Source organism: Saccopteryx bilineata, chromosome 1, assembly GCF_036850765.1.
Source record: "Saccopteryx bilineata isolate mSacBil1 chromosome 1, mSacBil1_pri_phased_curated, whole genome shotgun sequence".
NCBI classification, from domain to species: domain Eukaryota; kingdom Metazoa; phylum Chordata; class Mammalia; order Chiroptera; family Emballonuridae; genus Saccopteryx; species Saccopteryx bilineata.
Genome location: NC_089490.1, coordinates 392224016 through 392239043, shown reverse-complemented (window position 1 = coordinate 392239043; position 15028 = coordinate 392224016). Strand labels below are relative to the sequence as shown.

The following is a 15028-nucleotide window of genomic DNA, read 5'->3' as shown; positions in this document are numbered from 1 at the left end:
GGAGGCGGAAGGCGAGGGCCCGGGAGGAGAGTTGGTAGGTGGGGCGAGATGGGAGACTCTGGAACACATTAGGTTTACATTCTGTTTGGCCAGGAGAGGGGCTGGGAGAGAGGACAGTGAAGGGGAGGGGCTGGCATTCATTCATTCAGTGAATATTTATTTATTCATTCATTCATTTTAGAAAGGAGAGAGAGGAAGAGAGACAGAGAGAGAAGAGAGACAGAGAGAGAAGGGGGGTAGGAGCAGGAAGCATCAACTCCCATATGTGCCTTGACCAGGCAAGCCCAGGGTTTTGAACCGGCGACCTCAGCATTTCCAGGTCGGCGCTTTACCCACTGCGCCACCACAGGTCAGGTCAGTGAATGTTTATTGAGCCCTTACAATGGATCGGGTGTGGGAATATGTGATGCACAGGGTCCGATGCCAGCAGTTCTCTGGACTGCTATAGGGTGACATCCTGGGGCCCGGGAACCTGGGTCTCGACACCAGAGTGCTAATGGGTGTCTTTTCCTCTAATCTTGCTCCAAAACTTCCATGTTTTTGTCTTCAAGAAGGTTTCCTGCTGCCCGCAGAAATAAGTCTAGATCCCAGCCTGGCATTCAGGGTTCTTAGCAATGTGATGCCAACCTCTCCCTCTCCCCTGCCCTCTCCACCCCCATCTCCAGGGAGACAGAACTCATCCTCACAGGACCAGGGTGCTGGTCTCTGGGCCCGTGGACACACCAGTTTGCTGCACCAGGGGCTCTCCGTCTCTGCCAGGGGAAGCTGCCTGGTCCACAGAGGTCCTATTCGAATGCCATCTCCTTGCCCTGGCCGGGTAGCTCGGTTGGTTAGAGCTATCTGTACACCAAGGGGGTGGGTTCAATCCCTGGTTAGGGCACATATAAGAATTAATCAATGAGTGCATAAGTGGAACAACAAGTTGGTATTTCTCTTTTTCTTTCTAAAATCAATCAATAAAATTAAAAAAATATATGCCATCTCCTCTGAAAATCTTTCCTTGGGCTCTTCAGCAGCTCTGAGTTCCTGGCCCTTGGTCACACACTTCCTGCTGACAAACTTCCGCCTCCTTGAATGACAACCTCTCCTGCCCTGAACAGCAGCTCCAGGGCGGCCGCTGGGTCTCACCGGCCCCGTGACTAATGCGTGTCTGCCACCCGTGTGGCGTGTTAGGGCTTGTCGAATAACAGTTGCTGGGTGAGTGGATTCTTTCTTGTTCTGGCCTCAGTGCCAACTGGAAGGATAGAGCAGGGGCACATGGGGTGGCTGGGCAACAAGGTGCAGTGAGGGGACATGGAGGGGCCATTCCAACTCTTTTCTCATGCGAGCACCGTCACTCGTGTGACCTCGGATGGGCCTCTTCTTCTCCGCATCTCAGTTTCTGATGGGAGAAATGGACCTGCCTCTCTTGACCACTGCAGGGTTAGAAATTAGGTCAAGTGCCCACACGTGGTAGGTACTCAACAGACCACAGCTGTCATCACAGTTAATATATTAAATTCAAAAAGGATGCCGAACGCCCACCCAGTGGAGAATGGAGAAGTGGAGTGGGGTGGAGCCATGCGACGGAAGGCTGTTCAGCGACACGGGGGAGCAGTCCGAGGCAAGCCACCACATGGATGAACCGTGACGGCGGTATGCCGAGTGAAAGAAGCCAGGCGCAAGGGGCCGCCTCCAGCGATTCCGGGTGGTTGTGAAATGTCCACAGGAGGCACTCCTGGAGGGGCAGAAAGTGGGTGAGGGCTTGCCTGGGGCTGGGGGAGCAGGTAAGGACTGCTCGTGGGGAAGGGGCTTCTTCTTAGGGAGATGAAAATTTTCTAAAATTGATAGTGGGTACACGATTCTGAAATATACTAAACTATCGCGTTAAACACTTTAAATGGGTGAGTTGTGTGGTATGTGCATTATATCTCAATAGAGGTGTTATTTAAAAAAAAAAAAAAAAGCACCTGGAGTCTTCAGAAAGCGCAGAGCACACTCATCTCCAGAGAGTCAGGTGGTTTACAGACGGTGAGCGGGCGCGAGGGGCGGGCCACGTGCACAGGCTCCTAGTTCTGCCCGGAGAGCCTGCTTTCCCCAGCCTCTTCCTCAAATGGGACCAACCGCTCTTTCAAAGGAGGAAGAAAGCAACCCGTTTCACAAGTTTCGATTTCACTGGGCAACAGGCTCCCAGCGCAACCCTCCCTCCCCTATCAGCCTCAGCAGAGAGGCTAGAGCAAACGCGTCCCCCCTGCTGGCTGCCTGCCAGGTGGGGCCTTCCCAGGGGTCAGAGGACACTTCATGAGTGGGAGAGCACCTGCCATGGAAAGGACAGCAGACAGCACGAGTTAGGGGCGTTGTGAGACCATCCCCACCATCGCCCCGGTTTTTCAGGCTAGGAAAGGCTCCGAGTGGCCAAGGTCCTCTGGCCTGCACGTTGTGGAACTGGTATTTTTTGTTCGTTTGTATTTTTCTGAAGTTAGAAGCAGGGAGGCAGTCAGACAGACTCCCGCATGTGCTCGACCAGGATCCACCGGCATGCTCACCAGGGGGCGATGCTCTGCCCATCTGGGGCGTTTCTCCGTTTCCTCCAGCGCCACTCTAGTGCCTGAGGCGGAGGCCATAGAGCCATCCTCAGTGCCTGGGCCAACTTTGCTCCAATGGAGCCTTGGCTGTGGGAGAGGAAGAGAGAGGTAGAGAGGAAGGAGAGGGGGAAGGGTGAAGGAGGAGATGGGCGCTTCTCCTGTGTGCCCTGGCAGGGAATCAAACCCGGGACTTCCACACACCGGGCCGACGCTCTACCGCTGAGCCAACCGGCCAGGGCTGTGGAGCTGGTATTTAAATGCAGATTTGTCTGACTCCGAAGGTCATGTTCATTTTTGATGTTCCCTTCTCTTTACACTCATTCTCCTGTGAGAATCACATGGTGGTTGCAAAACACATCACAAAAGGGAGAACTAGCTGAGAAAGAAGGCTCACCACCCAGAAGTAACTGGTTCATGCGTTGGCATGTGGCCTCCAGAGTCACACGAACGTGCGCGTGTCGTGATGGAAACAGCGCATAAGCTCTTCTTCATGTCATCAAACAGTCATCAAAAACACGACTGTAAATGGCTGCTTACAACTCCATCCCATGGCCACATCACAGCCCGTTTATCCCCTCTCCACCCGTCCAGGGGCCCCAGGCGACAGCCAAGGTCAGCAGATGAGAGAATAGAAGCGATTGCAGAATGCAGGAGGCCAGCTGCTGCCCAAGAGCCACTCTACCAGTTTCTAGGGAATGACCATGCATCCATTAATCATTGTTCGTTAATCTACTCCTTCGCTGACGGTGTTGGCTGCTGAATTCTTCCCAGGGGCCCTGGACCCTCGTCCCCAAATTTGAAGTTTGGGTTAGAGACCCCACTGGTTATTCTCAGAGCCCCATTTCCTGCCAGCTCCTCCAGGACACATGATTCTAAATGTGTTGGGTGTGTCCCCGGCGCAGCGGGTAGTGCATGCTCCAATATTTTTTAGGAAGGATACTTGCTTCCAGGCACAAGCTCCTTTGCTTGGCCATGGGGAGTCCCCAGGGAGGACACATTGGGTGGCTCCTGGGCACACGGCAGGTCACTGCCCACAGTGGAGCCGACTCACCAGCAGGCAGGGCGATTAAACCCAGGCCCACGGCTCCTGGTCACACTGGCCCTGGTGCCAGGGGGTTGGGTTACTGATTTCCTAACTACAATCGTCGGCTCCTGGGCCCCTCAGCGCTGTGTTTCCTGGGCCCAGTGTCACCTCCCAGGCCTGAGTGGGGACTGGAGGAGTAGTAGGTGTCTGGGAAGGGCTCAGGGCTTCATGGGCACCGCCCAGCTGTGTGACCTTGAAGAAACCCTTAATCTCGAACATCCTCAGTTTTCTCACCTGTAATGGGGATAGTAAGAACCACGGGGCTGTGGTAAGGACTGGAGAGAACCTCTAGGCATAGCAGGTACAGGCAGCTCGGGCTCTGCAGTTGGACCGTCGAAGGCCAGCTCCCAGCTCTTCCCCACGCAGGCTGGGACTCAGGTGCCTCCGTTTCTTCATCTGCAAAATGGGAGTGACGATAGGAGTACATCATGGAGCTGTGAGGCTGCAGTGAGTTAATGTACCTCAGGCGCTTCAAACCTGACAAATACCCCACCTGGCAGGCAGCAGGTGTGGGTGCTACAGATGTCATCAGTAACAGCTGCAGTTGCCTGGCGGGGGTGGGGGAGGAAGCGCAGTGCCAGGCGCGCTCACACTTCACTGCCGTGGAGTGTCATCGCCTTGATTCAGGACGGAAGCCACCCTGCAAGCATTTGCCCAAGCTTGTTTCTGTCTGATACAGTGACACAGATTCTCTTGTATTGATTAGAATGGGAAAACTGCAAAAGCAAAGTTATCCAAAGTCTTAAGCCAAAGTCAATGAAAACTATCAATCTTTAAATTCCGTTTTTGTATTATCGTTATTTCCCCAGAAGTCCACACAGACAGTCCACGAGCCCAGATGTGTCAACTGGCTGGGCCGGGCTGTGCGCTCCTTCCGCAGCCCGGGGCTCGGTGCAGAGAGGGCTGGGGTACCTCCGCCTCACCTGCTCAGGCCGCATGTCCTTGAATGAGTCAGCTTCTCAGTGCCGTGTTCTCTCACCTGAATCAGGGGTTATGATGTCTGCCTCCGGGAGTGGTGAGGATGAAACGAGTCCCCACCGGGAGAAGCGCTTGACCCTAGCACACAGTAGGTCCTTAATGAACGGCAGCTAGTAATATTTATTATAAACACAAAGCCACATTGAAGGTCAAGTGTACTGTTTAAAAGTGAACCGGCCCTGGCCGGTTGGCTCAGCGGTAGAGCGTCGGCCTAGCGTGCGGAGGACCCGGGTTCGATTCCCGGCCAGGGCACATAAGAGAAGCGCCCATTTGCTTCTCCACCCCTCCGCCGCGCCTTCCTCTCTGTCTCTCTCTTCCCCTCCCGCAGCCAAGGCTCCATTGGAGCAAAAGATGGCCCGGGCGCTGGGGATGGCTCTGTGGCCTCTGCCCCAGGCGCTAGAGTGGCTCTGGTCGCAATATGGCGACACCCAGGAGGGTCGCAACATGGCGACGCCCAGGATGGGCAGAGCATCGCCCCCTGGTGGGCAGAGCGTCGCCCCCTGGTGGGCGTGCCGGGTGGATCCCGGTCGGGCGCATGCGGGAGTCTGTCTGACTGTCTCTCCCTGTTTCCAGCTTCAGAAAAATGAAAAAAAAAAAAAAAAAAAAAAAAAGTGAACCAGTTTTATTTTCCTTGCCTGGGAAGCATCCCTCCCAACTCCTAGTTAACTCCTACGGTTCCTTCTCAGATCCCACCACCTTCCTTTCTGCTGCGTTACCTAGGATAGGTTTTCAAAGCACCAGGTACCTCTCCTCTGTGGAGCTTGTCACAGTGGCAGTTCACATATGCTTAAAAAAAATTAATGTCTCCATTATGTTGGGGACTCCATGTGCATAGTAACTGTATCTTTTATTATCCACTATATATCCCCAGGGCTTTTCACCCTGGCTGGCACAGAACAGAGGCTCGAGTGGAACTGGGTATGTAACAGGGAGGAGGGAGAGAGAGAGAGAGAGGAAAGGAAGGAAGAAAGAAAGAAAAAGAGAAGAAAGAAAGAAAGAAAAAGCAAGAAAGAAAAGAAAGAAGGAGAAGAAAGAAAGGAAAAGAAAGAAAAATAAAAAAAGAGCAAGAAAAAAAAAGAAAAGAAAGAAAAAAAAAGAAAGAAGGAAAGAAAGAGCAAGAAAGAAAAAGCAAGAAAAAAAGGAAAAGAAAAAGGGAGGAAGGAAGAGAAGAATCTTTTAACCCCCAACGCCTGGAGATTTCTGGCCCCTACTCACAGGGACTCGCTTGCAGAAACTGCAGGGTGACTTGAGCCAGGAGACGTTGCAAAAGGTTGGGTATTTCTGGGGTGTCATGTTGGGGAAGAAATGGAAGGACGGACAGTTTGAGTTAGAACACCGTCCTCCTATGCCTGGCCAGGGGCAGATGGCCTGTCTGGGTGGAACACCTGAGCTACCCAGCCCCCCGCCCCCATGGGTGCCCTCGGTCATCTCTGGGAGCCTTCCCGTGCTCTGGCAGAAGCTGCCTCAGGGATGGTGGGTGTGGCCAGCCTGGTGCTGAGACCAGCAAGCCTCAAAGCCTTGTCCACTAATAACCAGGGCCAGCCTGCCTTTCCCATTCATTCTACCCGCCTCTGCCAAACGGGCCAGTCACTGCGCAGACACAGGCCTCCCTGCTGCGGCCGTGTGAGCCCCGTGCCTGGCTCTTCCCACATTGATGGGACCTCCAGTCACCTCTCTGAGTTTCTAGCCGGCGGAGCAGAGTTCTGATCCCAGGTGCCCCTGACTTGGTTCCTCTTGGTGGGGGCTCTGAATTGTCCCACGCAGTGAGGGATGAGTATGTAGAACATGCTCAGAAAACCTCTCCCCGTGGGTGACAGGTGACTTTTCAAGCTCCACTGTTAGCTAGGACGTGCAATTTGGAGCATCACTTAACCTATCTGAGCCTCCTTCCTCGAACGTGATCATTCCCAGGACGGGGGTGATATTCAGGAGTGTTGGCTGAGGTTCTACCACGTGTCAGGCACTTCACGTACTGCACAGACAGCTTCTCAGTTCTTCCTCCCCAAACCCTGTGAGGCTGTCATCCTTAACTTAACTCACAGAGGGCAAAGAGGGCCTGGGGGGTGAGGCGCCCCCTTCGGTGGGCCAGCCCATGAGTGACAGCCCAGGGACGGAGCCGGGGTTCTTTTAGTTCCAAGAACCTTGTTCTTCATGCTTCCCACGCTGCCACCTTCCCCCCACCCAACTTCCAGGGTCCCCATGAGTGGGCTGTGCTGTTTATTCTCCACGACAGGGAGTGAGGTGTGCAGGGTGAGAAGGCAGGCTCTCCGCTCAAACCTGGGCTTTGATGCTTGCCTGGCAAGTCACTTACCCAGACGGCGCTTTAGTCTTTTTGTCTTTAATTGACAGATGAGAACGGTGCTTGCCTCACGGAGTTGTTGAGAAGTTTAAATGATACGGAGCACCCAAAACACCCAACACACAGAAAGTGCTTCCGACATACTAGCTGCTGCTGCTGTTAAAATCCCTCCCTGAGATCTCGTTTCAGGGCCCATCTGCCCAGCTCAGTCCGGGGCGATCTTCAACAAGCCTTACTTTTTTCCGTCGTTCATTCCTGACCGGATTTCCGAGCACGTTCTTGGAACCATTCGGATTCCGTGGAGGAAGCGCTGGCTGTCTCCAGAGCATGACCAGTGGGGACGGGGCACAGGGGGAGGCAGGGCACACTCTTGTCCCCTTGGGTCCATCCTGGGACGTGGGACTGCAGCGCAGCTGGAGACGGCAGATTCCCAATCACAGGGGAGGAGGGAAGGCGTCTGGACCCTCCCTCTGCTAGGGCGGTGAGCAGAAAGTCAGGGGTCAATGCCTGGAGAGGCGCTTTTCCTCTGGGACTCCTCCAGTTCAGAGAATTAGAGATGAGACCAGTATCTGAGAGAGACGCACAGGAAGAACTTTAATTTTCTGAGTGTGGCCCAGAGGGCAGCAGCTACTTGCCCACGGTTGCACGGTAAGCTGAGAAACAGATAGAAATCAAACCGAGGCCGTTGTAACCGCGCCACAGCAGTCCACGGACTTCCGAGACAGTGGGGTTCTGAGACGCGGTGCTGGGCTCGGCCTGTGAAGTCCAGCCGTCCTCCTTGCCCTTGTGGACTTCACGTCCTGGTGTGGGAAGGTGTTGCTTCCCTTTATTCAAATGTTTATGATAAAGAGCAAGCAAAACTCCCATTTATTAAGCATTTACCAGATGTCAGTCTCCGGGCTAAGTGGGGCATGGACTTTGTCTTGTCCCTCATAACTCTTCTGTTGGGGTGAGGGGTGGGGTGGAGTGTGATGTCCAGTCCATAAGAATCCCCTTGGAAGCATTAATGTCAAGAAGTGTGTACAAAGGAGGCGTCTGGGCTCCTGGTAGCGCTCTGTGTCTCGATCTGGGCACGATGACGTGGGTACATTTATTCTGTAAAAGTTCCCTGAGTAGCCCATCGACTTGACTGGATGCATGTTATACGTCCGCAAGAAAAGTTCTAAAAATGTAAAGTCAACGAAATAAGAGACCTGGCTTTCCATCCCCAAATGTGGGCTTTCCCCCTCTCCGACAAGGTGCTAACTCAGCTCTGTGACCTACACTTGTGCCTTTGCAAGGGAATCCCTGGAGATGCTTACACTGAGCAAGCACAGGGCCGGGCACTCCGAGGCTCAGTGCTTCCTTGTGTGTAAGGGTCAGTGTTCCAGTTCTGGTTTCCTGACAGGGCCACCCTCAGCCCCATGTGCCAAGCGCTGTCCTGCGAACGTTACTGGAGCTGATCTCGTTAGAGGTCGGTCCTGCCATGAGCCTCAGTTCACAGATGACAAGACAGATACAGAGGGGCTGACGACTCTTGGACTTGTCATTCATTTGCGTCACACGCAACTGCTTCTCGGGACAGTGAGACCCACCCTCTGCTTAATGTGAGATTGGACTGATTCTCGAGACAAGAGGCAGAGTTTGAAACCCCTGCAGTCATAGATGCAACAGTAAGCCAGAGAATTGGAGTTTCATGGGTACTGAAAACGTCGATGTCGCTGTATAGACTGGTGGTAGTGTGGCCTGTCTGGGCAGATCAAAGGAGTCAGCCTAGGGTCAGACATGCCACCCCTTTCTAAGGGTATGAATGCGGGCCAGCTATTCAACCTCTCCGATCTTCCGCAGTGGATGTGTAGACCGAAAATGCCAATCCCTAATTCATAGGACGACCGTAAAGATTAAGTAGGCTAATGATGTCAAAGCCTTACTGCAACATAGTGTCTGGTCTGTGGCGGTCCTTTACAAATGTTACTTCTAGTTTAAATCAGACATCGCTGTTGTCATTGAAGCCATTAGAATAGCTTTGTCTGGGGTTCGAGTGTAAAGAGAACAGGGGGGGAAGGGGCAGGGGGTCAGAAGGGAGGTGAAGGAGGAGACGCAGAGGGAAGACAGCCATGGGGGGTGGGGTGGGTAGAAGCTGGGAGACCAGCATTTAGGTCTGTCTCTGACTTGCTGGGTGATCTTGGGCAACTTATTTGAGCCCTCTGAGATGCCGTCTCCTCGTCTGTTGCACAGGGCTGTTCAAATAAAACAGTGTGAGTCAAGCTGATCGTGGGGCTGGCTCTTGAGAGAAGCTGACTTTATAAGTCATCCCAACTACCAAGTGACACGATGCCCCTCGCCTGGGAACAGAATGATGGGGGGGGGTCTAGCCCCTTCCCTACTAAGGTGGTCTCAAACTTTAAACCCAAGACCAGGTTTTTGGGCCCCAAGATTGGCCAATGCTCGCTATCACCACCACCCGAAGTCAGGTAGATAAGCTGAAGGTCTGGTCCGTTGGGCCAGGGAGATAAGAGCCAAGACCGTTACTCTGCAATGAGGCCCAGAAGCGACCTCTCAGAAACTTCTCTATTTGTCGGTGCCCTGGGAGGTGAGAGGAAAGGAGGGAGTTCAAGCTTTCCCCCCGCTTTGGGCTGCCTGTCGCTCGCACCCTGAGCCCCGGAGGGCTGGGCTGGGGGCTGAGGAGCAAACGTGCATTCATTGCCCAGAGGGACTGTCGAGTCCCCCACCCTGACAAGGCCACTAGCTCCTGGCAGTGACATTCAGTGAAGTCAGGGCTCAGCACTTACAGACCTCTTTTTGGACGGCAGGGAATTTGCTTGATTAAAGTTTTGATGTTTTGTTCATCATAGATTTATTTTTTTTGCATTTATTGTGGTTTTAAAGAAAGATTACATTAAAGTATTATTTGTCTTGACTACTAAATTCTTTAGTGCCCCCTTAAGTTTTGCACCTGAAGTGAATACCTCGCCCGTTCCCCCCAAGTCCTGAGGCTGGTGGTGACAGAGGGCTGGTGGGAGATGGGGAGTGGGGGTGGGAGGTGAGAAGGGCCCGCAGGGTGTCTAAGTGATTTTGCATGAGGTTTTTTATTCCAGCTGTTGCCTCTTGAAGGTATGCCTTGAGGTTGGACAAAATGGCATATTCTAGATCAGCGATCTTCACCTGGGACAACTTTGCATCCCGAAGGGCATGAGGAAAGGCGTGGAGCTGTTTCTGACGGTCTCTGAAGGACAAGCAGATTGACTGGGGCAGGCGCTTTGGCATCGAGTGGGTAGAGACCACGCCTGGGGCTGAACTCTGAACGATGCCCAGGACAGCCCCCCGCAACAAAGTATATTGGACTCCAAATAGTAACAGTGCAGAGGTCCAGAACCTTGATCTATCCATAGCACAGAAAAAAGAGAGTAAGCTTTTCACACATTAAAGATGGAAGAAAGAAGGAGAGGTAGAAGGAGAGTGAGAGAAAGAACAAGGGAGTAAGGGAAGGGGTAAGGAAAAGAGGGAGGGAGGGAGGAAGGAAGAGGCAGACAGACAGAGAGAGACACACACACACACATAGAGAGAGAGAAAGTTTGGGAGCCAAAACGACTTAGAAATCCCAGGTCCCCCGACCCCTGTGCACCCTTGGCAAGTGGCTTTCCCTCTCTGAACTTCATTTTTCACAACTGTGAAGCAGGGGCCACCATCCACTCTCCTGGGAACGAGGTGAAGGACAGTATTCTTGGACGGCATGCATATAAAGACCTTGGACGAGAGGCGCTCAGGAAGGTGAGGCTCCCTTCACCTCTTCCCTCCGCCCCTCAGGATCCTCCAGCTTCCTGGGATCCTCCACGCCGTTTTCTGGGGTACTGACCAGAGAAAGGCCACTCCTGGGGTTCAGACCGGGGCACTTTAAGGGTGCTAAGAGTAAGCATGTCTGGGCAGTGGATATCTGGGGTCTCCTCCAGCACACATGGGTGTTTGGACTCCCAGTTGTGTCAGTAGTCTCCAGAGGCAGGGCCCTGCAGACCCAGCAGAGAGCAGGTGAGAGGCTTGAGCAAATGTCTTGTTATCAGCTCCACTGCCTGCCTCGTCAGCGTGGGGCAATCACCCAGCCTCTTCCCACTTCCCCAAAAGCCAATATAAAGACTGCCTCCGGGACCCAGCAGCCAGAGATCCTGAGAGTGGACGGACGCCTCAGACTCCGAGAGGTGAGTGCTCCCCAGCTGCCCAGGGAGGAGGGGTCCCAGGCTTGCGAGGAAGCAGGAGCCTAAATGGCAAATACCTAGGGAGCCTGTCCTTAGGACCACAGTGGCCACCATCCTTCTCCTCCTTCCCCAGTGTGAGTGAAATGGGCTCGGACTCCGAGCAGACCTGTTCTTGCAAGGACAGGGGTCTGGGCTGAGGGCTGTCCCGGGATCGGTGTTGGAGTTCTCAGGTAAAAGGGACTTTTGTACTTGAGCTGACACTGCCATGTTCTTTTCCTGATCCTCCAGGTCAGGGTCTGCTCACTGGGGGAGAAGGAGGCTCTCTAGTCTGCCCGTTGATCAACTACTTAAACAAACATTTCATCTCTGTTGTGTGACATGGGCCATGTAGGCACACAGGACACCCCCAAGGAGGAGAGGTGAAGCTGTGCCCCCCTCACAAGACTGAGTGGATATGAAACACCTCCTGCTCCTGACCCTTCTCCTGCTGGGGACAGTCGCTGCTCTTCATCTGGGTAAGTCCCGCCTTCCCCTCCTGCCCAGCTTTGTATTGTTTCCTCTTTCCTACACCTGTTTGGCTCTCTTGGGGCTGGGGTCACAGCGTCCCTTGTCCAGTTGACCCAGCTCTTCTCTGGAAAGATTTCTCTCGGACTCAGACCTGAACACTCTGTCGTAGCTTCTCCACAAGTCAACACCCCCCTCCTGTGAAGATGGAGGTCTTCTTGAAGGTGCTTCTTCCTACCCTCGAAATACACACCCGTGTCAGCCAGCGCCAGGTTCTCACCCGTCTTGTGCCTCTCACCTTGCAGACACCCAGTAGGTCCCTTGGGGCCTTGGCTCCACCCAGCGGCTCTGGGAAAGCCCGAGTGGGGCTGCTGGAGCTGTCCATGGTCCTGGAAGAAGGGAGAGCCCGACCTGATGGCAAGTTACCTCTTTTTCCCAGAGAACGATGCTTCCAATCTGGACAGCCGAGAGACCCAGGCAGACCTGAGCCAGGATCTGGAAGGTTCCGGGGAGCAGGATGGAGCGTGGGCTCTGACTGGGGAGGTGACTCGGTGGGAAGGAGAGCAGGTGAATGATTCCAGCTGTCAAGACGACTTTGAGGACGAGGAGTCGGACTCAGATGCCGGAGATGAGGACTTGCAGTGCCCCACGGCAGAGGAGACAGAAGACGTGCTGGGCAGTCCTGGGTGCAAGACCTGCCGCTACAAGCTGGTGCGGAGACGCAGAAGGTTTTGGAAAGCTCACGTGAGTGGCAGGGAGCTACTGTGGAAGGAGGCCCAGGGGGAGAAGAGAGCGGATCCAACCTTCTGTTCCTTATTCACTTGGGCAAGTGGTTCTCTAAGCCCAGTGTGCATCAGAATCTCCTAGAGGTCTTGTTAAAAAGAGAGATTTCTGGCGCAGCGAGTCTGGAGGGCGCTCAAGAGTTAGCATTTGTAACAAAGTGCCAGGTGGTGATGATACTGTTTGGTCTGGAGAGAGCACTTCAAGAATGACTGACTCGGACAAAAGGCTTTGGTATTAGATGTACCCGTGTTACACCCTGGCTCCGTGTGTCATTGGCTTTGTTACTCCACCTCTCAGAGCTTCCGTAACTTCCTTCGTACAGGGGAGCTATCCAGCACCAGCCTCTTAGGGTGGTGGTGAGGATCAAACGAGATAATACCTAAAAAGCATTTGGAACAGTCCCTGGGCCATTGTAAACTCTCAGTAAGTGGTGGCTATGATTATTCTGAGTATTATTGTTTCTTTCGAGAAGTTCTGGGTGACACACAGAAAAGCAAAGATGGGGTTGAGGGGGCAAGTAGATCCCTGATTTCTGACCAAGCAGAGGACGGACAGCTCTCTCCTGGGGACTGGAGAAAACACAGTGAGTTCTCTACTCCACCCCTTCTTCTTTCTATAGAAAATCTGCAGAAAGTGCTACAGAGGCAACCTCGTCTCCATCCACAGCCTCGCCTTCAACTATCGCATCCGGTGCTTGACCAGTGGGATCAACGGAGGGCAGGTCTGGATTGGAGCCACCTTCAGGTGCCAGGTAAGTGAGAGGCCAACTCCCAGGTACAGGAAGGTCTCTCCGATTTCCCCAAGGCATCACCTGCTGGCATCTGGCCTCGTTCCAGCAGCTGAAGAGATCTTAGGATATGGGGCAGTGAGGGAGCTGGCTCGCCCTAGGATAAGGGACAGTGAGGGAGCTGGCTCGCGCTGGCTCGGGAGAACTGGTGATTACGTGCATGTCTTCCCAACTCCATGCTCGGTGACTTCATGCTTCTAGACTGAAATCTGCCATGGCGGGGGTGTTTACACCAAGGAGGAAATTGGCAACTGTTACAAATCAGGGTTCCTCCCACCCTTTGCCTTCTTGCCCCCCCCCCCAGAACTGGTTGTTAAACATTTACCAGCACACCACTGGAGGCAGGAGATGGGCTCCACGCCCAGCTTGGTCACTTACAGGCCGAATGCTTCCTCATATCTAAAGTGGGGCCCTTCTCTCAGAGTGGCTCTGGGATAGTGGGTGAATAAAGGCTGTCATATTTGCCACTCAAGTGCGGTCCATGGACAGAGCGGTGTCAGCATCGCTGGGTAGCGTGTTAGAAATGCACAGTTTTGGGTCCCACTTGAGACACCTGAGTCAGAAGCCGCAGTCTGAAGAGACCCACAGGATCCCGTCTTCACGGGAAAGTCTGAAAACCTGCTTTGCGTCATGGATGGGAGTGACGGCTGCTTCTTCTCCGGCCCTTGCTCGCAAACCCTCAGGGCTGAGTCTCTAGGCAGCTGGTCTCTGGGTGGGTGGGCAGTAACCAGAAAGGGACACTCTGAGCACTTTCTGGAACCTCTGCCCCTGTCTGCCTGGACTCTGCCTCTGACCCAGCCCTCTGCTTCTCTAGAGGCTTCGCTGGACTGACGGGAGCAGGTGGGACTTTTCAAACTGGGCCCCATGTCAGCCTCGGCGTTGGGGAGGCCACTGCGTGTCCCTGGGCACCACAGGTGAGTGGGCCTGGGCACCAGGGCAAGGGGAAGGGATGGCAAGGTGGACTTCTGCGTATTGTCCCTTTGAGCTGTCTGAACACACCTCCCAGACTCACAACCTGCCCCAGTGCCCCAGCTGAAGAACCCAGGTCCCGCCTGCGCGCGGGGCTGAGGTGTAGGGTGAGGGCTGGATGGGGGTCCTGCATCCTCGCGGACAAAGCTCGGCTCAGGGCCCGGAGGCACAAGGTAGCGACTGACGGGACAGGTGACAGTCGCAGGCATGAATGAATGGTGTGGACGAGAGATGTGGGAATTCAGAGTGGCTGACAGAAAACGTGCCTGCTTTGGGCAGCGCGATGCCAGAGGCGAGGGCGCTCAGTGCAGTGCTCAGGCCGCGTGTGCGCGCTGGAGTGGGCCTGGCCCACTCCCACCCCAGCTCAGCCGCGCGCCAGCTGATGCCGGGCGAGTGATGACCCCGCTCAGCCTCGGGCTCCCCATCTGCGACGTGGGGGGGGACACAGCACCTCCCTCTTGGAGTCGCTGTGAGGATTAACCAGGCACCCACGTAGAGCGCTCAGCACACTGCCGTCCTGGGGAAAAAGCTCAACATGCACGAGCCAGTGGGCAGGTGCGGCAAATGCAGCAAATGCCTCGTGACAGCTGGTGACAGGAGGGGCAGGGGAGGCACGGGCCACCTCAGACGGGCAGTGACATCGCTGTGCTCTCTACGCTAGGTGGTCGCTGGCGACGAAGAAGATGCGGAAAGTGCCTGCCCTTCATCTGCGCCTTTTAAGCCCGGGACACGGACATCCTGCCCTAGAGCCTTCTCCTCCAGCCCCTCCGTGACGCCCCTGACCCACCGGGGGCACTGGCTCTGCTCCCAGCCTCTCCGTCATAAAGCTAGACTTCCCACCGCATTCCTGACTCTTGTTTCTTCATTGCTCATTTGGGGGACTCTCCCAGG

The 15028-nt window shown here is 54.4% G+C and overlaps 1 protein-coding gene across 1 annotated transcript; it reads left to right on the top strand.

The window, feature by feature from the left end:
* The first annotated feature begins 10962 nt into the window (after positions 1-10962).
* Positions 10963-14974, top strand: LOC136320825 (proteoglycan 3-like). The gene is made up of 6 exons (XM_066253972.1): positions 10963-11097; positions 11486-11609; positions 12038-12342; positions 13001-13132; positions 13983-14082; positions 14799-14974. Exons 2-6 carry the CDS (start codon positions 11549-11551, stop codon positions 14855-14857), a joined length of 657 nt encoding a protein of 218 aa, XP_066110069.1. The 5' UTR covers positions 10963-11097; positions 11486-11548; the 3' UTR covers positions 14858-14974.
* Positions 14975-15028: the final 54 nt, after the last annotated feature.

Excerpts from the sequence above, each read along its gene's own strand:
- LOC136320825 (XM_066253972.1), top strand. The coding sequence starts at position 11,549 with ATGAAACACCTCCTGCTCCTGACCCTTCTCCTGCTGGGGACAGTCGCT. Across the intron at positions 13,133-13,982 it reads GAGCCACCTTCAGGTGCCAG|AGGCTTCGCTGGACTGACGG; the intron begins GTAAGTGAGAGG and ends CTGCTTCTCTAG. Across the intron at positions 14,083-14,798 it reads CGTGTCCCTGGGCACCACAG|GTGGTCGCTGGCGACGAAGA; the intron begins GTGAGTGGGCCT and ends TCTCTACGCTAG.